We start from the raw sequence: 22,896 nt of genomic DNA on the forward strand, positions 1-22,896 counted from the left end.
TGAATCGCAATAATGCAATCCAAAAATATATTTTAATTGAAATTTCACTTTAAATTCAGTTCTCTATTTCCAAGAGTTGCATTTTTGTAGAGCGTTTTGTATTTCCAAGGAATAAATAATTTGAATAAATAAAGTCCCAGGCCAAATGAACTACTGGACACAACAATAATACAATTGATTCTGCACACATCTTAAGGCACAAATAAACATATTCTAGAAAAAATAATATTATGTGGTCCTCTACTTGACCTCTTAAAAATAATATTACCTTATGTCAAATGGCCTTCCAGAAGGTTCCAAATGTTTGTTAGATAACATTGCTATAATAAAGAACATGGTAAACACAGGTTTCCTGACTCAGGCAAAGATAATAATCTTAATAGTTAACCCATAAGCATAGAGAAAAATTTAGCCATGTATTAGTTACTTACAGAATGAAACAAAAATCAATGATTCAGGTCAAGAAGAAATTGAAGTTCTGGACAAGGTCAAGTCCAACATACAGTATTACATTGTCAATAGCATATAATGTAATAAAGAAAAATAACAAAATAACTAACAAACAATGTAAATTAAATATGAATAGCAATGCATACATGAATACATATTTTTGTTTCTTGATTATGCCGGGAAGAGACTAAACCATTGGTACATATATGTTGTGGACAAACCCGTAATTGCCCTCGAGCTAAGCATTGGAGGTCCTTTTCAACGACAGACATAGTTTGGTCTGTTCCCTTTTCTTAATATAATATTTTCTATTATCCTATTATATTATGGCTTAAAGAAAGATGCAACAATTATCTTATGTCAAGAACACATTTATTTCAATTGAATGCCTGCTAAATCTGAAAATCCTCATTTTTTTCCCAAAAATCGCGTAAGAAACCTTCCTTTCTAAAGTTATATCTTATAAAAATGATTCACATAATGACGACATTCAAACAAGTTAGTAAGATGTGTCCTAATTAAAATGATATTTTTTAACATCCTGTGAGATACGAAGACATTCGTGTGTTGAATGGCAGACACATTCTTAATCAGCCTTTACCACTCGAAAATAAGGTCATACAAAAATGAAAAATTGTGCAAAAATGCATTTGTATCCATACCTCATGAAGGTAGATCATGTTAGTGTAATATACATGTATCACGACAAGATGTGGTAGAGCTATAGATCAGGTCGTACGGTACTTACAGTTCTTCTAAGACAGGGCAACTTCTTCAGTATTACACAAACATCGTCTGACACTTGCTGGTGGGAACTGACAAACAGATTTTCTTCAGTGTGTAAGTGATAATCGTATGATGAAAGTACGCAATGAAGACATATCTTCTAAAGAAATGAACACTGTATCTTCACTTCAGTTTAAACAATAGCCCTGTCCCGGAGTGTGTGTAAACTGGTCAAGTCGCTGCCTTAAATCAAACGGATGTATTTACTTCCTGTTTCAAATAATCGTGTAGATTAGCTCACCAAATGTAAGAAAATAAATTGTACAATAGTACAGCATATTAATATATCGTCAAGTAGGAAAAGTTATGACAAGGAACATATTTCTGGTGGTATCTCTACATTATCATCTTTATTTCCTTCCACAGAAGATTACATGATATAAGAATAAATCATCTGAATACAATCAATAAATAAGTTTTTTAAAAAGATAATAATAATAATAATAATATTACAATACAAATGACTGAAAGACGTATGGACCTTGACCTAAGCAATTGTTATTAAAGTTATATAACCGAGCAACTAGGTTCACAATATTTTGTTTTGTTCAACTGTCGACATGCGGTAGTGTAATAGGGAAGTATGGTCAGTTAAAAAGGATCGTAACGTAGGAAACTTGACTGACAAACAGCAAAATAAGAAATAACATCGCATATATATAAGCACTGCACTTGTTTTTGTTAAATCTGATTTTTTTCCTCTGAGAATTACATTAGCTTTTAAAATAGAAATGTTTGGCTAATTATAATTAGAAAATAATAAACAGCCAGGTATTATTTCTTTGAACATATACTTCTAAAGTAATAAACATGGGAGCAAACCTGACGTCGCTGCTCAATACGTCACGCGTCATAAGTATGATAGTGGGAGGTGGCCAATTGGAATTTGAATAAACAAAGATGAATTTTCAACTGACGGTTGGTAGTTCGAGCTTGATGATTCATCAACTGAACACTGGGAATGATTTATGTTTTCTCATTTTTACCTACTGGATGATTAAAGTACGCTGAAAGACTTATTATAATAGTTGTTAACATTGTTTATGGATTTCAAATTTCTTACTCATTTTGCACTATGCCGGAAATGGGTTCCAACAAGTTTTCTTTTATGATTTTCTTTTTAAACAAAGCACAAACTGTGTCCAGTGTTGTAAAGAAGATTGTTGTAATATTTTGTATTTTGCTTTTACAGATCTTTACAATAAAGGTCGACATATAAACGTTCGTAACGTCTAGAACGATGGATTACATTTTAATGAGACTCTAATATTTTTTATTTCATTTCGTGAAGAACAAAAGACGATAAACTGGTAATTTCTTTTCATATTGTAATGATTTCACTATTTTGAACAAAGATAAATTAAATTGCATTATACAAGCATTCAAATTGGTAGATGATAATGGAAATTCCTCATGTAAATTTGGCAGTAAAACATTATTTTCTTAACTGAAATTATAAAAACCTCTGACAGATTTATTTTAATAGTCATGCTACGTATGTATGACCTGCTGAGACACTATTAACTTTTTATTGAAAAAGGTACTATAATAGTCAAATTTGTCATTTTCAATTCGTATGTAACTATTTCGATCGCCCCTCCTTTCTGTTCCCTGATTTTAAAATTATACCAAACGATTAGAGTTATGATTTGTAACCTAAACATTTGTTTAATTTTATTTTTAAATTTATTATGACTGTAAAAGTCTTTATTTAATTTATTTCTATTTGCCAAAAGTCATCATATCGGAAATATAAATAGTGTTTTTAATCACAAGAGTTTCGATTCCTATACATCCAATGTAAGACATAATAGATTGGCTCATATCCTTTGTTGATTCATTTCCTCCTAACTTTTGTATATTACTCTAAAAATTAAAAATAAAAAACACTTTTTCGTGCTTGCTTAACATATCAATAGATCCCAAGGCGATACATACATTGTAATATACGATCTTCTGAGATGGATGCTGTCTTGTCTTATTGGAAGGTGTAGATTAAGGCGACAGTAGATAATGAGAGTCTTTGAAAGTAAAAAATTGAACCTAATAACAAGGTTTAAAATTTAATTTTAAATGTATAGCAAATCTATTTTTATAATTATCGCGAGACAGGGAAAACTGTTTTGTTCAATATAAAGTGGGATAGCGTACTTAAATGTCAACGATATTCTGCCGAGAATAGGTTTGCTTCAGACCAAAAGTCAAAGATCAGTGTTCAGAGCTTGACCACCACTGAAACGCCAAAATGAATATATAGTTTTATGCAATTATAATTATTATTATTGTTCACACTATATAAGTGTTTTCATTATTATGGTATGAGAGCAGTAAACACTTTTTAATTCTGTCTGAATTGTTTCAATGAAAAAGCATAGTCATATGCCTAAAGAAAAGAATATGAAAAGGCACTGGATGGTTTCAAAGTGACACCTCCAACTGTCCCCTTCTTTCATTCAGTATTTGCAGTCATTCTCGGCAACTTATTTGCAACGAATGAGTTCGGAAAGATATGTATACAGCAAAAGCATCATCACTCAAACCTTTCTGTGTATCAGCATCCCAAAAACGAGAACACTGAAAAACAACTTTTAAAACAAGTAACTTAAATTCATTCCAATCGTTAATAGGAATGAATCTAAAATAGCAATGAATTTGATTTCTCTATCCTCTCATTATTTATACCTTCAATAACTTATTACGATGATATGTCGGAATATACCCCACGCGACAGATAATAATAATAATGACGACTTTATATAGCGCCTAATCTTTAGAAGCTCTAAGCGCTTTACAAAATTAGACAACACCTCTAAGATAAAAAAGAACATATAATGATATGATTACAAAAACAAACGCCATGAAATTAGAAAACATTTAAAAAATCATGCTGAGAGTATTTAAGGTAGGAAACATTATTAGATCTTTAAGTTCGTTCTTGCAGTCGAAATAAGTGAGTTTTGAGATCCCTCTTGACTGTGATTACTGTGTCTTTGTGTCTAAGTTCAGTGGGCAATTCATTCCACGTTGCTGGGCCCTGGCATGCAAAAGAACGCTGTCCATATGACTTTGTTTTCATAGTGGGAATAATGAGTATACGATTGTCAGAAGAGGAGCGTAAGCATCTTGCTGGTGTATACACATGGGTGAGGTCGGACAAGTATGTTGGACTAGACTCCGACAGTGAAATGTAGCACAGAGAACAAATTTTGTGTTTGATTCTGGATAGAATGGATAGCCAGTGTAGGGTACAGAGCAGCGGGGAGGTGTGGTCTGAGTGTGGTACTCTAAGTATTATCCGAGCAGATGTGTTTTGAACTTTTTGAAGTTTCTGGAGCAGATATTGAGATGAACCAGACATAATTGAGTTACAATAGTCCAGTCTTGAAAGTACTAATGAACACACAAGTGGCATCAACTGAAAGATATTTGCGAATTGAGCTGACGAGTCTCACCTCAAGATATGCAGCCTTGCATATGACCATGACATGTTGGTGCAATGTGAGAGTACTGTCCAGAGTAACACCTAGGTTTTGTACTGATTGTTTGAATTTAATGTTGGTGCTGCTGATATTTATTGTTTGAGGTAAAGGATGTCAATGAGAAAGTCTTTGTGTTGTGATTAGAATGGCCTCCGTTTTATCATCATTCATCTGCAGCTTGTTACATGTCATCCATGATTTCACATCAGAAATGCACCTCTCTGCACCTTGGATGGTAAAATCAACTTCAGTTGGGTGGCTAGATTTGTATATTTGGGTGTCATCAGCGTACAGTTGGTGAGACAGTGGATGATGATCTATGACACTTGAGAGCATTTGAGTGTACAGAATGAAGAGAACAGGTCCAAGAACAGACCCCTGTGGAACACCACAACATAGATCAACTGGGCTGGAGTGTATTCCATTTGCAGATATAATTTGTGTCCTGTTGACCAAGTAGGACTTGAACCACAGTAAGGCTGTATCATGAATGCCAAATACATGCTGGAGACGGTGAAGTAATATATCATGGTCTATTGCGTAAAATGCTGCAGACAAATCAAGGAGGGTGAGGATTGTAATCTTTTTGCTATCCAAAGCAGAGAGAATGTCATTAACTACTTTTAGAAGAGTAGTTTCAGTACTGTGGCAAGGGCGATATGCAGATAGAACATTGCTAAAAAGACTGTTTGAATTTAGATGAGATAAAAGCTGGGATAGAACAACTTTTTCTTAGATTTTTTCTATGAATGGGAATTAGAAACTGGGCGGTAGTTCTTTAAATCGTTATGGTCTAGTGTTGGTTTCTTCATCAGAGGCTTTACAATAGCAGTTTTGAAAAATGATGGGAATTCCCCGGATGAGAGAGAGGTATTAATAACATCAGTTAGTGAAGGCAATACTGGATCTAAGCACTCAAGCAGCAGTGTTGTTGGAATTGGATCAAGTTCACGTGTCTTTGGTGCACTCTTCATCACGACTGTACGTAAGAAATCCATAGAGACAGGTACAAATACTGCTAATGGTTGCCGCTCAAATTCTGTATCCTAACTGTATGGTGACGACGAGTCAATTGAAATTGTGGCGTCAGTCTTATCTCAAATGGTTTGTACTTTGTCATGGAAGAAATTTGCAAACATGTCCGGAAGGTCGACTACTGGAGAGAATGTATTTTGGAAGTGGTGTAGATTTGTTCCTTGACATTAGCTTGTTAGTAATCTCTAAGAGCTCTTTGCAGCTGGAACTTTACATGATCTTAGTAGTGTAGTGGGCAGATTTCGCTGCATGGACTATATTTGGGACATTCTTCTTAGAGGCGTCATAGATTTGCTTATGAATAGTGAGTCTGGTGGAAAGCCAAAGCCTCTCAGCTTTACGGCGATCTCTTTTAGCAGTGCGAAGCTGGTCGCTAACACTCTTATACCATGGAGAACACTTTTGAATTGATACTGTGCACTTGGTAGCTGGTACATGTTTGTCAAGCAATGAACGCAGGCAGTTATCGAGTTGTTCTGCGGTAGGAGGTAAGCAAGTTGTTAAGTTAGCTTGGATGTCGTGCATTAGTTTGGTTCTATTTATCATACGGAGGTTTATCTAAATAGCATATAAAAGTGAAGGGTTAGGGACTGATACGTCAAGATAGCATATAATGCAGAGGTGATCTGATGCAAGGTCATGGGATAACAGGGAGGACTGTAGAATGTTATCATCAGGTCTATGAAGAATCCAGTCTAAAATGTGATTGTGTTTATGGGTGGGTGGGTTAAATGACTGTTTCAGGTTGAAAACATTAACGGAATCTATGACAGTCAAAGTGAAAGTTTAAATCTCCAAGAATAACCTGGTTGCCACCTATCGAATTTCCATAGTGCAGGAGATTCGGAAACTGCTCCAAAAAGAGAGAGAGAGTCGGCCAGCTTGTTTTTTCTACTAGGAGGACAGAAAAAATGGACTGACCTTTGCTCCAGTGTGAGTGTGGTTTGGATAAGTTCAAACGATGCGTGGTCGAAATTGAAAGTTGTGGTGTGGTTAAGACGTTTTATCATGGTGTTCTTTGTGATGACAGCAATTCCACCTCCGCGAGAATTACGGGGGAACGACTTGATGGAGTAACCAGTGAGTGTGAGATCCGCACACTTGGGCTCATCGCCTGATGTTTTTAGCCATGTTTCTGTCAGAATAAATAGGTCAATATTCTGGTCGTTGATAAAATTAACTATTTATGTGCGGTTTTCCGGTTGTCCTACTGACTGGGCATTGAATAATGCAATACGCAGAGGTATTTCCTGGATAGTTGACACAAATGTTGACGAATTAATAGGGATTTGAATTAGGTTATCTAAATTAACGGTCGAACTTTTTTTTTAAACTGTTGAGCCGAAATAAGAGAGATAATTGGAATTCTTCTTCCTGTTCTATGCTGGCCAGCTTTGAAACAACGTTTCTTTTTTCGCTTCTGTTTACATTCAGGTAATGATGAATGTAGTCCCAGTTCGTTTAGTCTAGAGCACAATGTAGTGTGGAGAGCCAAAGAGTGATCATTTAAAGAATTATTGACGGTCTATCGTAGCATAAACGGGTTGACTGGAGAGTATCACGTGATGGCGGTTAGTTCAAAAACAGTGGAGCAAGACAGCTGAGAAAAAGTCTAATTGCTCTCATTTCCAAAACAAAGAGATGAAGAAACACATACGAATTTAACAGCCAATACATAATGAACACAATAACGTAGATGAAAACAGGCAACAAGCACAAATATCATGAAAACGGCGATAAAAAACGGAACAGCTGCTTCAAGCCGGTTAAGCGATAGCGGCCATTTTGTTTCCTTGTTTGCACATATCGGTATGTCTGATTAAACTCAGGTACTGATATGGAATCGGACAAGATTAGAATCTATTTGGTTTCAAAATATTGCAAGCAAAGTCTATTGCCCTGATTTTGCTGAAAATATCCATGATTTCCGCTAATTTCTTTTGAGCCGTCAGTGTATATTCTTATGTAGTTCTTAAATTTGGAGAGAAGTTCATATTAAGAGTTATTAAATATGAAAGGATTTGTCTCGGATTTATTTCCTTCATATAGCATAAAAAGTACTTCGTGTTGTTTTTAGACGTCAGGGAGGTGTTAACAGATATAAACAAGGTTCGGATTTGTGAATGGTCAATTTTTGTATTGTCAAGGCTGGAAGATATACTAATGCCAAAGGTATGTATGCTAGTTGGTTTATTTTGGTATAATAGTTTGTATTTGGGTTAGTCAAAAGACGCCAAAGCAGTGTTTAAGGAGTGATATCTTCACTATAGACATATGGTACAGATAATGTTTCTCTGCGATGTAGCAATATGATAATAGTGGTTTTGAAGTTTATGTACTGACACAAGTCATGTCCATCTATAATCCATGACTTAATTATATCAAATGTCACCACACACGTGAATGTATGCACCATAGAATAATACACAACACAAAATATACTTGTCAGGCAACAAAAGTAAAATAAACAAGAAGAAAAGTATAGAGATTTACTTCAATTATTGTTATGAAGCAAAACTCATAGCGTAGCTCGTTGATCACCAGCGTGGTTACGTCAGCAATTACTTTAATGATTTTTGCCAAGTAAAAATCAGAGCATAGCTATTTGATCACTAGTATGCAGTCAGCGATCACCATAATATGTTTTTGGTATTTATAGTTTTTATTTTAAGGAAATTATTCGACTTTTATTGTCATTAAATTTGCTACCACACGGGCCATTGCTTGTGCTCGGAGTTGTCGGTGATTTTCCATTTCCGAATTCGACAAGGCTAATTGTTTTCTCCTTAGTAGCGACTGAATACAATTTACTAATTGAGAATACTTTTTTCAGTTGAAAGCGGTTCTGAATAAATACGTATTTGTGAAAGTAATTGTATCGAAATTACATTGCTAGCACCACCAGTCACCGGTTATTATCGATAAAGTCCCAACAACAATTCCGACTGGTACACCTTTTATGGTTGTTACTTTCATGATTCCTACCCCACCAAGAACAAACGTTGTTGCCTTGACAAACCCGCAAGTAGTATATAAATCCAGAAAAATGCGTTTGTATATCATAATCAACGCGGTACACTTGGTAATTTTATTTTGAAGGTGTTGATCCTCTTCGATTATTTTTCATATCGGTGACATTGAAGGTCTATCATAGATCTTATATTAATAATGCAATCGCTCAGCATAATTGCACGCCAGGCAGACCCTGTCCGGTATTATCAAGTCCAGGTGCAATAGGCTCATGCACTTCTTGCTAATTACCCTTTATACTGGCACAACTGTCATGCAATCATGCTACTTGAAGAATATTTAAGATTTCAACAACTCTAATTTCCTTGGGGGATAACGGTTGCAGGCAAGCTGGTGCATTATACAATTTTCTCGTTTTCGCCCAAAAATAATTACTCGGAAAAGTGCTTCCTTGTTAAATACGAGTCGAGATTTTTCTTAGCTCAGTTGAACTAAACATGGCTTTACATATTCGTTGGGAAAGGTAACCTTTTTAGATACAGTTGTGAAATAGATCAACATCAGCGCCGCTTCTAGCTGAGTAACGCCCATAAATATTAAGAGACAGCTTATATCATATTAAAAGTACTTTAATGTAAACTCGATAAGTGCTTGCTATGTTGTTCTTGAGGAAGCTTTGCTTCCCTCAAGTACATGCAGTGTAAAATATATAGTTTGTTGGTGTTGTTGCGAACTTTATATACCGATATATGTATGCACTCATATTTGTTGTGCAGAAATGTCAATACTGTCCATATGTATTTAAATATGTTTTAGATACATCCAAATAATATTTCTCTCTCTATCTCTCCTTCCTTTATCGTCCTGTCTCTCTCACAAGCTGCCGATCATAGCTTTTTTCTTTAATCTGGCAGTCATACAGTTTTTGTCTGTGAATAATGGTTGTAATATTGCTCCTACATTTCATTATTACATTATTCAACATTAAATATAACCCCAAACGTATTTAGGCTTTGAAACACCTACGGTTTAAAATGGATTATTATATTATTTAAACACATAACAAACAGGAACGAACAATTATTGATAAACATAAAAGATAACATTATACACGAAACACTGAGAATCAAATTTCCTTAATAATACAAGAAGTTTATTTGAAAAAGAGTTCGTTCATTATGATTTCTGTGTTGTATGTATGGATATATGAACTGTACACATTAATGCAGTATATATCTACAATTTCAATAACGAGGAGGCAATAAGAAATATTTCAAGTTTGGGTTACTGGCATATATTCCCAGTAAACAGGGCCAGGACAAGCGTCTTATATAGTTAATACTTATTCTACGATCATTTGGTTACCGCCATCTAAAGACACGGACTCTTGTAAATAGAATTACACATGCATGTCATGGCATGCTGGGTATAATTTGAAGGTGTGTCGCTATAGCTGTATCTTGAAGTTACGTTAAGTTGAAATTGTCCAGGTGATCTCATGTAATTTACCTTAATGCCTCTATCTGACAAACATCACGTACAAAGGCTGTATTGTGCAATATGTAACTGGCGAGAAGTGTGACTTTTTTGGCTATACAAAAAAAAACTTGCATTAGTAATAGCTCTCTAGAGGCCATTTGAGAAAATCAATAATCAACGTCATATTCGTATAGGCTGTGGTCAGACGGTATAGGTCCGTTATCAAGCAGACGACTTATATAGATAGGTTATCATAAGTATATTTATAATGTCATATAAATCATTGACTTTGAAAATTAATGTTTCAACAGTATGAATATAGAATTACAGCAACTGAATTATTCATACAACACGTATATCTGCGGAAAAACATCTTTGTGACTGTCATTGACAGCCAATGTTAGTATCCGCCTTGAACAATCACAGTCCCGCCATCTTGTGATTAATTTGTGCTACTTCTATTATTCAAATGGATCACAGACGATCGTATTTACGTATTTAATCGTGCTTTTGCACAAATAATCATAATTTATAGAGCCTGACTTGATCAGACATGAATAGCTTACGCATGGATTGAGAAATGTAACACTGAATGACATGGGACATATTTAACATAATGAACATAACCAGCTATCAATGAGGTGAAATATGATGAAAAGCACGACACTTTGCGATGGTATGATGTTGACAAAATATCGAAAATATTGGAAATTATCGGCAACTTGATAAAATAAACGTCATATATGAACAGCAGTTTTCATGGCACACTCATAGATTCCAGTTTTAAAAAAAGGTCTTTCTTTATATTTCATATTACTGATGTAGATCACCCTTAAAGAGGTCCTGGCTTCTTTGTTGGTAAGGATGGATAGAAAATATTTTTGTCTCTCATCGCATTTGCAAGGCGCAACGACTTTCTCATCTATAAAAACGTAGAAAAACAAGATTAAAATATTTCGTGATATGCATATAATTTTAAAGGATCCCAACAATTAATATGCAGAGAAACCTGTCTTATTATTGGTTGTAGTTCAATGTTTTATTCTGTCATAGATACACACAGGCAATATTATAATACTAAGAGGACTGCAACAGCAGGTCACAGCATCTTAACATAATCCATCACTTTATAAAAAGAGAGACACCAAAACTAATTCTTCCCAATGCGAATCTTTCAAACGCCTTTAAAATAGATTTTGCTTTAAAAGTATCATTAATTACATTAAAAATTCCGCAACTGATAATTTCGAATACATTTTAATCCACTCCAAGACTATTTAACATACAATTAATAAAGATAGTTTATACGTTAATCATTCAAATATATTAGTTTCCTGCCTTCAGGTCAATGGTTTATCTTACAGATTACAAACCTTTGCATTCTTTAAGAAAATACGCATCTTCTTCTTGGATTCATCTTTTGCATCTTCAAGGACGGTGTGCGTCTATACAAAACGTTATGTAATAAAATGAGATCACTCTATCCTATCGATATTTCCTGTCTCTTAATAAAATTATAGTATTTATGACAAGCGATCTGAGCAATCATATAGCGTCTGGAAATGAACATCTTGTTTTCGGAAAGAAAATGGAGAAGCAATATCCCACTGTTATTTAAGCAGAGTGAATGGAGGAAGGTTTATGAACATCATTCAATACAAAGTAACTCAAAGCTTAAATTACGTCAGACCAACTCATGATAAAAGCAATATTGATTTGAATGCAGTAGGTATATATATGTATATATATATATATATATATATATAGAGAGAGAGAGAGAGAGAGAGACAGAGAGAGAGAGACAGAGAGAGACAGAGAGAGAGAGAGAGACAGAGAGAGAGAGAGAGAGAGAGACAGAGAGAGGGAGTTGTTTTCTTTTCTTAAATCATCGTATTAAAAGGGCGCCACAAATGGTTAAATACGGGATGGAAACATACCAAAGATTCCCTATATCACTTATTTTTAAAATATAATATCTTTTATATCGTGCTGAGAAAACAATTCTTTTGAAACCTTCAGTCTTACATGGATAGTTTGACAAAAAGCAAAATGCATGCAACCAGTCAACCAAAAACCAAACACATCATATGCAACTAAACTGAAAATCCACCTGTGGCTCACATATTCTCCCATTAATATAACATTTTGGGTTAAATGGGTAGACTCACCACGTTCTCTTCTTCGTTTACGATTGAGTCCGATAGAGAGGAAACAGAACTGCAACTTCCTGAAATAAAGAACGGACGGCCCTTTTGCCACCATCAAAGATATATTTTTAAGAAATGATTTAAAGTGCGGCGTTAGATTGAAATAAAACTTTGTTGTTTTGAGTCCTTACCTTGGCCACGCCAATCACGTATCTAAGATCAGCATATACTGCAATCAAATGATAGACTAGTGTTGTTCTAAATAGAGTCAGCATGAAGCAATTACTAATTATTAATATTATTTAAGATACATTTCTTTATACAATATTCGTTAATGCTACTCGTAATACAAAGCTTGTCAAATGCATTAAATAACATATTCCTTATAACAATATTGACAAATGACCCAAACAATGTCACAATCATTAAATGTACCAAATGTGTGAAAAAAAGAACGAAAGGAATGAAAAAGTACAAAACAATGAAGTTTGCAAGTGTTCAAAGTATGAAAAATGATCCAAGTTATGGAAAATTGAACGAACGTAGAAAACATAAGGAACTTATTGATAAAATGACCAAATGTGTAGAACAAATGACCTCAGGTATTACAATAAAATGCCCAAATAACAATAAGATGTGCAAAAAGGGACAACAATACTCCTTTTTACTTTTAACCCTGTTGTTACCAACCTTAATTCCCAAAAGGTAACTGAACATACATACAAGTAGTAGTATAAAATGGGGTTCTTGCTCACTTTACATAACTATCGCTGATGTGTTTCCATTCAGGGACAAGTTGCTCAAAGAACCAGACGACGGATTCCTCATATTGTTGCTGTTGATACGACGAAGATAAACGTTCATCGACAGAGCAGCAGGTTTTATAGCCCATAGCGCAGGTGATGTACATGGTTTCTACTTAAGTAAAAAAATGGATCGGATCAGGATCTGAACGGTTTGTAGTTCTGAAGTCATATAAAATCTGTGATGGGAATTCCACAAGTTTCATCTTTGAACTTTCCAAGTTTCTTTTTATTATCTTTGCAGTGGAATGGGCTTGTTTCTGGATAATCGCTAAGATCAACGAGGTATCGAGGATGATAGAGATCTGCGTATATGTCGTGGGTGCGAAATTCATAGATGAGTGAATCTATATCAGTCAAGAGCAGTGTGGCTCAATCTCCGTAGTGTCGTTTGATGAAGTCGTAAAGAAACTCGAAATGAGCAATTTGGAGAGGGATAAAGGAGATCAACTTCGACGAAATATTCCCAGTCGCCATGATATCCAGCTTGTCTTTCTTGGAGGAACTGTTCTCCGGTGATCCAGTGAAAATCACCTGCTGGAAAGAGTTGTGACATGGTCTATTCATAAAGATTACTGGCATCAGGTGCAGGATGCACGCACAGGGTATGGTAGGACCGTAGTGTTTCATGTATTTGTTGTTACCAACGGCGTGTTTCTGGATGATGGCTGAGATTCAAGCGCGAATCATGTGTTCAGAGAACATGAACATGTCTGGATCTGTGAAGAGCTCAAGCTGTACTTGAGAGGTGCATCCCAGAAGAGACCCTGTGAGGAGAAATATCAGAGTGGATCGAGGTGATAATGATCTAGGCACATTCGTCTGAAATGTTCGAAAACATGATGCGAAGTTGGATAAACGAAAAGACAAAGTCGACGATGTGTCTGAAATCGTCATTGCGATACACGATGAGTGATTTGGATTTGATACACACGTCGATGCTCTTGTGTTCCATGACCAAATTAACGTTGAGAGCTACTCCGAGTTTGATGGCCGTATGTGTTTGTAGTTCTGTTTTTACGGTAGGGTGTGGAATGCTTAGCAGGAGTTCCTTGTCGACTCCGCACAGAAGGATATGTGAACGATTGCAAATAAATCCTTTGTCAGCACATCCGTACGCATTTTCTATACGCCTGAGTGGCGGAAGACTCTTGATGTGATCACATTGTCGTTGAAGAGCTTGTGAATCGATTTTGCGTAGATTTTTCTCTCTATCAGCTTGACGTGATAGACTCAGGATTTCATGCTGATGTTTAAGAAGTTTGGAAGGCTAAGCTGTTTTTCCCGTGAGTGCTTTGTATTTGTTTCACAGTTGCTTCAGATTCTGTTGTGTCGTGAGGATCACTCGTCCTGCCAGTGCTTTGTATTCATTGAAGAGCTTGCACGGAAAGTGTTGCTTGAGGAGCCTTTTCTCTTGACATCGCCTTGAGCTCTCCTCTGATGCACTCGATTAACTCGTGTAGAGCTGCATTTGATCTAGGATACGACACTTCAGTACCCAGCAACAATCGAGCGATGCTCCTGAGTCGACGAGTAATATCATGCCGGAGAATGAACTCTAGATCTGTTTTACGTGATTCCATTGATACTGTACCAGATTTTCGTCTATCCTTGAGTTGATACAAATGCTATATAATATAGTCCCGTGTTGAATTCTTTAATTGCTTCTTTATTTGTTATAGTTAAAAAATAATCTGTGCGTGGTTACCTCAGGGCAACAAATCATGCATGTGAGTGTACATCATGCTCTTATCAAGCGTGGATTAAACCCTGTTTGGAGTGTCCGGAAGATGTTCGAGGTCAGCTCCAAGTGTGTCAGCGCTGTGGTGGATTTAACATCAAGGCGATTCAATATTACTACGAAAAACGATAACTGCCCAGAAACACCAAAACCATTCACCGTTGTTCAACGAGTTCTTCGCTAAGATGAAGCATGACGTGGAAAGTGCATCCAGTGTTTAGTCGTTACGAAGCTAACATGGAGGGAGAGAGGAAATGCTTGAAAAGGAGATCTTTATCGTAGATCTCTTTATGCTGTGCCGTACTGAGCAATACTAGATCGTTTCTTATTCCTACTACTTTGGTGATCGTGACAGCTACGTTGTCTGTGTTGATATGGAACTCGTTTACGATGGCATCCTCGAAATCACTCCGATTTTCCACAATGACATAGGTCAGAGATCCATGGAGTTGACGGTGATAGCCAGAGATCTCATGGAATCGTCAGCCATCTCTACGTCCTCATTGTTTTTAATTCTGATGACTAAGATAACTTTAAGATCTTTTAACGCTATTTTTCACTCATACATTTCATGCAGTGCTGTCTGATCAGATTTGCATCGTAGAAAATCTTAACTACACTGTCTTGGGATAACTCAGAAAGTTGCTCTCACGCGAGTAATTCCTGTCCATGTGCCACTCCCTGTACGTTAGTGAGCGTCTTTTCCTTGGTCACAGGAACATGATTTTGTAATACCTTCGCGATGGCTTCTTGGTGAGATTCGGGGTGACGGAAGATCACTTCGGTGACAAAGACATCGTCGTCAGACATCTTTTATAAGATTAGGCCTCATATTTAATCATAAACCTTTTCGAGTCGACTTAGTGGTGTTAGTCCGCACTGGTCGCCTACCATGTCTACGATGAGATCGTCGATGGTCCTTATCTTGTGAATGAGTCATGCCATGTCAAAAGGAGCTCCGTGCAGGTACGATCGGATTTTTTTGAGCATTTTCTGATAGGACTGCGTGGCCTGCTTGTTAATATTTTTTGACCTCCCATTTTGGTTCGAGGCATTTCATCAGCGTCTGTCTGCAAGGCCAGTCCAGCTCCGGACAAAATCAATATCATCGGATTAGCGAGTACTCCCGTTGAAATCACTACATTGGCCGTCAAGACAAGAGGAATCATCAAAATGACTGAAGATACGCATGTTTATACATGTAGACCCGTCGGTGGTAATATCGGTAAAACAATTCTAGTTCGCTACGCTACTCTACAGGCAAATTTTCGTCCATGTGGTTTAAGTTGAGGACTTGTTTCATTTCTTCTTCCACTGTGTCGACTAAACTCTTCAGCAGCAGTTCAAGCTGTGGTTAGTTTTCCAGTAAATATTTTACGTGCACGCTCATTTTATCATTCACTGTTTATCCACTTATTTAAGTCTTTTGTTATTATTGTCAGCTGATTTAATTTCAAGAGATGTTCAAGCTTTTCTGGAGTCGCTGCCAACTCGAGATGTTCCAGATATCGCTGTGATTCTACCGCATGTAACAACCCATAATCTTCTGAGAATTAAGGTAGTTTCGATGATATTGTAAAAGTAATAATACCCCAGGGCGATTTTTTCCACGCTAAGCTTTTTCGAAATATTTTATAACTGGAAACATACAATCTCTGTCCCGGAAGCCCACTGACTCCAGTACATCTTAGATATTTTTCTCGGTCATTTATTTTATCCAAACGTTCCTACGATGTTTTTGGAACGTTGGCAAAGTTTTCTTGTGGAAGAACACTTCCTTTCTTAAGAACACTACTCAGCTTTTGCTCGGTTCCATCTGGCTGATTGATGCCCTCTCTGATCTGTTCCTGTCTCATGTGTCCCACAGACAGATGCGACCGTTTAATGTCGTGATTCTTCCACAGCCACATCAAACTCGATTTTACCATGCACATTATACATGATCACGTTGAAAAGTGCTTTCATGGCCTTGTCGTTTTCAAACACTGTGTCTCGTTGTCACTTCCTCCTTCAGAGGGGGCCCCGAATGACCCAGTAGTCTAAAGCGCTCACCGTTATGGATCACCGCCGTCTCACCTCTGACTGCGTGGATTTGAGTCTCGGGCTCGGCCAATATGGGTACGTGAGAAAGCTTGCCAGTAACTTTACATCCAGGATCGTGTCCAATTCCTCCTATTCCAAACCCACCTGTTGACAAAATTTTCGTTTGTCGATAGCGTCACGCAGTATTCGATTACCGTCAAAAGCGTTTTCCTTACACCACCTTGTCCATGCAGTCATGATCTTTATTAGTGGGCCTTTTTGTCCTTCTTCCCATAGTTGTTTGACGTATCCTGCTCTAACGATGGTGTGGATGTAATTCGTGAATGATGTCGTGCACGATCCCTTCGATGGTTTTGATTAAACTTGCTGATTCTCTATCGTTACAAAATTTAAAGACAGTCCAATATCGATCGATGACCTCTCTGATCTGATCCTGCCGCATGTGTCCCACAAACAGATGAGACCGTTTCACGTCGTGATGCTTCCATTGCTTGTACTCCTCTTCAAGGAGGATTTACCTGCATTTCTTACTTCGTTCAGCTCCCCATGTACTCCCGTAGTCTGCTTAAGCAGATGTTGGTCGTTGCCAGCATACGAAGCATCCTGCCTGTAAGTATCATCGAAATCAACTGGTACAGCTCCGTAGCGATGATCACGATTTCTGCCATGATCTATATTTTATTAGATCATCCAAGGTAAATATCTGAAAGTAACTCAAGCCAGGATTGGTAGGTTCTGCAGTCAGTCCCACAAATTTAAAAGCTGTGTACTTGTTATATGCGATCGTCGTCGTGAACTCCAGACGATTACTTCCGATAACAGAAGTTCCATTATACAGCACATCTGTAGTGGCATCGGGTCTAATGCCATCGATTCTCCAAGTGAGCACGTGCTGTGTTCCTGTCACACGTCCATGCAGCTGAATTTCACTTCAGCTGTCGCCCACTCGTTGGAGGTATTACTCGCCACTAAGTGCTCAGAAAACAGGAGATAAATGACGTGAAAGGCATCGTATTCCGACGATGCCGAGACAGAAAATCCACATCAATTTCAGGTCTCCCGGTGTAACACGGGAATGTGACCATTGGTAATTTTGACGCGTCGTTTATCCACGTACTGTTTTGGAATGGCATCGGGGTCAAGTACTGGAAGATAGTCGTTGATCATTAACTGTGCGCCTGTGGCGAAAAGCACATTGTCCGTCACAGAATCTCCGCTTTTACTGACCGCAGGACTTTTCAGATTTCGATAACTTGACGCGGTATCATCGCTCTACAGAGTAGTCGTGGGAAGACCCTGAATTGCGTTTCCGGACATGGTGATTACTCCCGTCATGATACCTCTCGTCGTGGATAGTTTAGTGGTTCCAAACGAGTTAAACTGAGCATACGAAATCGCTTGGGTGTTATCGGTGATAGGCCACGTGGTATGAAGTCCGTACAGATTCTGGTTTTGCACCTTAGTCGTTCTGTACGGAATAATTTGACTATCACTGATATCCAACAATCGTACCAACTCGAGTTGTTGATGAGAAATCCTTCAACGGTTTGAACCTTGATGGATTTACAATTCCCAGTAGCCTCTCTGTCCATCCAGATGGAACGATCTGAAGTTCCGAAATTATATATCTAGGTTGCTCTCGTGTCGAGTCTGCTATACACCCCCACACGTCGTGGATTCTGAGACGTAGTTCCAGACGCTGTAGAAGACACCAGCGAATCGCTCGTGACCTGACCTGCTACGGAAAACGTTCCAGTCACGGCAATATTTCCACTGAGGGTTCCAGCCATTTTATCGTATTTTCCAGCCAGCGATACGTGGCGATCGGAAGTTCTCACGGGTGGAGAAGACTCAGCAATGACTGAATGAAGTCCATATAAACTCATTCTGCCCATGTTGAGTTTTACCGTCATCGTTAGACCCGTCAACGTGAGACCATCGTGCAGCATTAGAGTCTGGATGAGGATAACTTACATCTTCGAGATTGGTGAGACTGTGACCGCTAATTTCGAGATGACCCTGTATGGAATTCCCAGAGCGCCTGATATTCTGGTCATCTTGATTTACTGATGAACTACTTCCCGGTCCGATCAGAGTACCAAAGGACGTGCACTGCATGGTGAATTATATAGAATATGAACATCATTAACTTCGACATCAAAGAGAAAACGAAGGAACATACGCATCATTTTTTATGCCAGTTTGTCATTACATGATCGTGGATCCTACCGGTCATGGAAAAACGAATCTCCTAATGAACATGCCCCTGAATAACATGCTCAAGTACGATTGCGTAATCATTTATAAGCTCAATCCCCATCAGGACAAATACAACACACTTCATGACTTCGGTAATTCCTTTTCTGATGTTTTCATGGTAGCTGCTCTAGTACAGATCCAGCTTGTGGAAAAACCGGATTCAGACATGCACAAGATCATCGTGTTCGACGACATTAAAATAGACCGCGAGAACATGAATAAAATCTGCGAGTAGTTTTCATTATGACGAAACAAGCGCTTCAGCAGCCTTTATCTCACTCAGTCGCACTATGACTTGCCTAAATGCATCTGAAGAAACACGGGATGTTTTGTGCCGTTTTCAGGACTGGACAACCGTGAAATCGACACATCGAGAGCACACTGCACTGGCATCTCCTTCAAACAAATAAAAGACTGCAATGCGGCAGCGACGTCGTCCTCCAACATGATTTTATGACCTTTCATCGCAATGCGGCAACGATTTCTGAAAACGTTATCGAAGGGGTTTGACGAATTTTAATTCCTGATTTGTATAGGAACGACATCGTTGTCAAGGACGTGTGAAAAAGTCACTAGTCGTCGTCAGGGTGAGGATGTCCTCAAGAAGTTTATCGACCAACTGGCAGCCTTACATCAGCGCATTCTCGAGGACAAAATAGGGCATCAGACCTTTTAGCGCGATGTGGCTTGAGAAATGATCAAACCCATTCAAACAAAACTCAATGAAGCCAAAACGACGTACGATGTCAAGCAAGATTAGTTGATGTATACGTTGAAACAGACTCAACAACAACATCAGCAAGAATTTCTGGAGGAGTTAGTACGGGAGACTTCTGAAAGCATAATCTCCTCGATGATGGAACAAGCCGAAGCTAAATTCAAACAAAAGACCAAAAAGGAAAAGGCCAAGTTGTGGAAACTCAAGCAGGAAGAACAAAGTACGAGAGAAGATTTATCGGAGATGAGGAGAGAATTGGGAGCAGGAGACAGTGAAAGGGAAAGAAAAATGCATCAGTACGAGACTGAAAAGGAAAACGAAGTTATGAACTCCTGGCGCAGAGGATTAAGTTTAGAGATTGACTTGATTAACCCGATCCACAATGGCTCGAAATATTTGTGAGCGACGATCTTCCAGTGAACCATGATTGTATCAGACCTACCAAGTCCATGACCAATGATTACTTCACCCTCAAGAAGGCACGTGCGATCATGACCAATATCACCCAAAGTTACGGTACTTCTGGTTGGATGAAAACGAACGAAGCTGAATAAGACTGCATGATACGTCTCATCACCAAGATTAGAAAGTACAATAAATCACTTGCGATGGAGGAATAATACAGGAAAAGCTTACCAAGAAGAAACTAGACACCCCCCATCTTTTACGCACCCACCATTACATCAGGATTAGAGTCTTTACGGACCAAAGAACAAGCGTCAGAATGGATCCGGAGAAAGGGACAACAGCGAGTCTTCCTGAAAAGGGCGTAATTTCAAACTCACATAAAAGGCAGTAAATGTTAATAGAAGCGTATAAACGCCAAGCACGTGAGAAAGCACAAGAATGGAAAAAGCCTTCATCGATGGAGGAAGCCATGAGAGAAGACCTTCTCTAACAGATAAGAAAGAACAGGAATTCATGGCCAGATCTTTCAGTCACATGAATGGAAAACTCAAGCTAACGCCAGAGTAATTTGATATTCTACAGAGCGTCATTAAGGAATAAGTAAATGAGACCATTACGAGTACAACAACGTATAATCGTGGTTGGATTTTTATCCACGCTATTTTTCAAAGTTCAATCAGCCCTTCCAGGCACGAGTAAGGAGTATGTGGAGAGCCAGAAAAAAAACTGGAGGAGAGTGCACCTAAGAAACGTCAGTAAAAAGCACAAATGCTTGAAGACGTAGAAGGAGAAGGCATTATAAGACGCCGTGGTGTCAGCATCCGCTACTTCCACAATCTCGCCGAAATCGTCACGCGACTCATATTGCTGATCGCTTCCAACAAGCTGGGCATGTCGGTGTGGACGTCGATAACTAGATGGTAGAGATAATCAGTCATCTTCTGGATCAAACGCTGGTGACCTCGGATCAGTATCGCAATTTGTACGAGGACCCGATATAGAATGGCTCTCGACGATATCACGTTGCTGTTCGATTCGCGGTCGGTCACTTCCACTGAGACGTATATTCCTCCACTGGAACTAGACCAGCAGTCGTCGTTCGAAATCGCGTTAATCTCCGACGAAATACGGAATAGCTTCTTTAAAGTCACCACGAACAACAATCGGTTTTGATACATTGTCGCCCTTCCACAAAAACGATCACGATCTCGCCAGGCGGGTACATGACCACCTACATCCCCGCGATAATCTCCATACTGATCACCGCCGACGGAGACGCCTCTTCCAATATTAAAATCGGGCTTAACTATTCCACGTTGAGAACCAGGATCACGCTCGCTGAGAATTACTTCGTGCGATTTGATATTCCTAAACTCGGTCGGATCTATTCTGAGTTTTAGCGTTGGAGTGTACGAAGAAGCTCTTCCCGTCAACATCACTGATGTCAACAGTCTTCTTATCAACAGCTCAATTGCTCAGGGTTCGTTATCCTCGGTGAGTTCTTTCTCCAATGTGATTTATTCCACGTCCATTAACGTTACAACAGGCTCAGTCATGAAGATTCATTCTAATCCTTTCATTTACTATCCCCTCCTAAACACGTACGCGATTCGGAAATCACCATGTGGCTTACCGATCAATTCAGAAATGTAGTCGATAATAACAACGAAAGAGTCACCAATTACCTGTACGTGCGTGGAAAACAGCATAAAAAATGTTCGCAGATAAAATAAGTCTCCATGAGACCATCACGAGTACAACTACGTATAATTATGGCTGGATTTTTATCCAATCTGTTTTTCAAAGTTCGAGCAGCCCTTCCAGGCATTGCTGACAAAGCCTCACCGAGTTCCCTCAATGCAGCTGACTCGGAAGCTAACGAAACATCCTCTGCTGCCGAAACAGCAGAAAATCGTGCCAGCTCTCTGATCTGTCCAGGCAGTCTAAACAAGTTCTTCACAAAACATCAGCATTCCTCAGCGATAGACCCGAAATAATTTTACAGGACCTGGAAAGAAAGGTCGGTGTACAAAGTACACTGAATACACCCTCTGTTGGTCTCATCATGTCCGGTTATGTATTATAAAGATTATGGTAATTTTTTATAACACTATCATAGAATAACATCATGTATTATAGATTTACTCCCGACTATCTTCGTCTCAACCAATGAGTACGAGTACGTCGAGTATCAGGATACCAGCATCACCAATCTTAACGCAAGTACCCATCGAAAAATAGAGACTCGTTACGAAGATGTATACCTGCTTCCCCATAAGGCCTTTCTGGACGTCCAGAGGAAAATAAAAACAAACACCAACCCACCAACCCACCCGTTTATTAAGCCGCCAATACGCAGGTCACGCTTCAGAATAACAGGATGGAGTCATTCAAGTCAGCGCAGCATCAAGTTACCAAATAGACTGTGGAAGAAATCAGTGGTCATTTACCCCAATCAAGCACGATGCTAAGCTTGATCATGTTCAGCGATCGTGTGCCACTAATATGTGGTGGTTCACAGATGCTATCGCCGGAGAGGCAGTCAGTTCCGAGTTCTCTACCACTGCAGACATGCTTC

General features: G+C 38.4%; 2 protein-coding genes across 12 annotated transcripts in view; both read right to left on the reverse strand.

Annotated features, from left to right (window-relative positions):
• Positions 1–7,051, reverse strand: part of LOC149806009 (phosphoinositide 3-kinase adapter protein 1-like) — a 40,648-nt gene extending 33,597 nt beyond the window's left edge. Inside the window, exon 1 of one of the 2 annotated variants that reach the window (XM_089950850.1) lies at positions 1,199–7,051. The gene's annotated coding sequence lies outside the window, so the exon portion shown is untranslated. The remainder of the gene's footprint in view (positions 1–1,198) is intronic. The other variant, XM_089950849.1, reaches the window with a different exon arrangement.
• Positions 7,052–9,851: 2,800 nt separating this feature from the next.
• The window catches only part of LOC149806011 (uncharacterized), a 58,715-nt gene continuing 45,670 nt past the window's right edge, over positions 9,852–22,896 (reverse strand). For all 10 annotated transcript variants that reach the window (XM_089950853.1, XM_089950859.1, XM_089950855.1 and 7 more), the window contains 3 exons: positions 12,368–12,426; positions 11,573–11,644; positions 9,852–11,121 (listed from right to left, as the gene is read on the reverse strand). In XM_089950853.1, coding sequence (XP_089806979.1) covers positions 11,032–11,121; positions 11,573–11,644; positions 12,368–12,426 — 221 coding nt within the window. In that variant the 3' untranslated portion in view covers positions 9,852–11,031. The remainder of the gene's footprint in view (positions 11,122–11,572; positions 11,645–12,367; positions 12,427–22,896) is intronic.

Source organism: Sinohyriopsis cumingii, chromosome 2, assembly GCF_028554795.1.
Source record: "Sinohyriopsis cumingii isolate HCF-2022 chromosome 2, ASM2855479v2, whole genome shotgun sequence".
In the NCBI taxonomy this organism is placed as follows: domain Eukaryota; kingdom Metazoa; phylum Mollusca; class Bivalvia; order Unionida; family Unionidae; genus Sinohyriopsis; species Sinohyriopsis cumingii.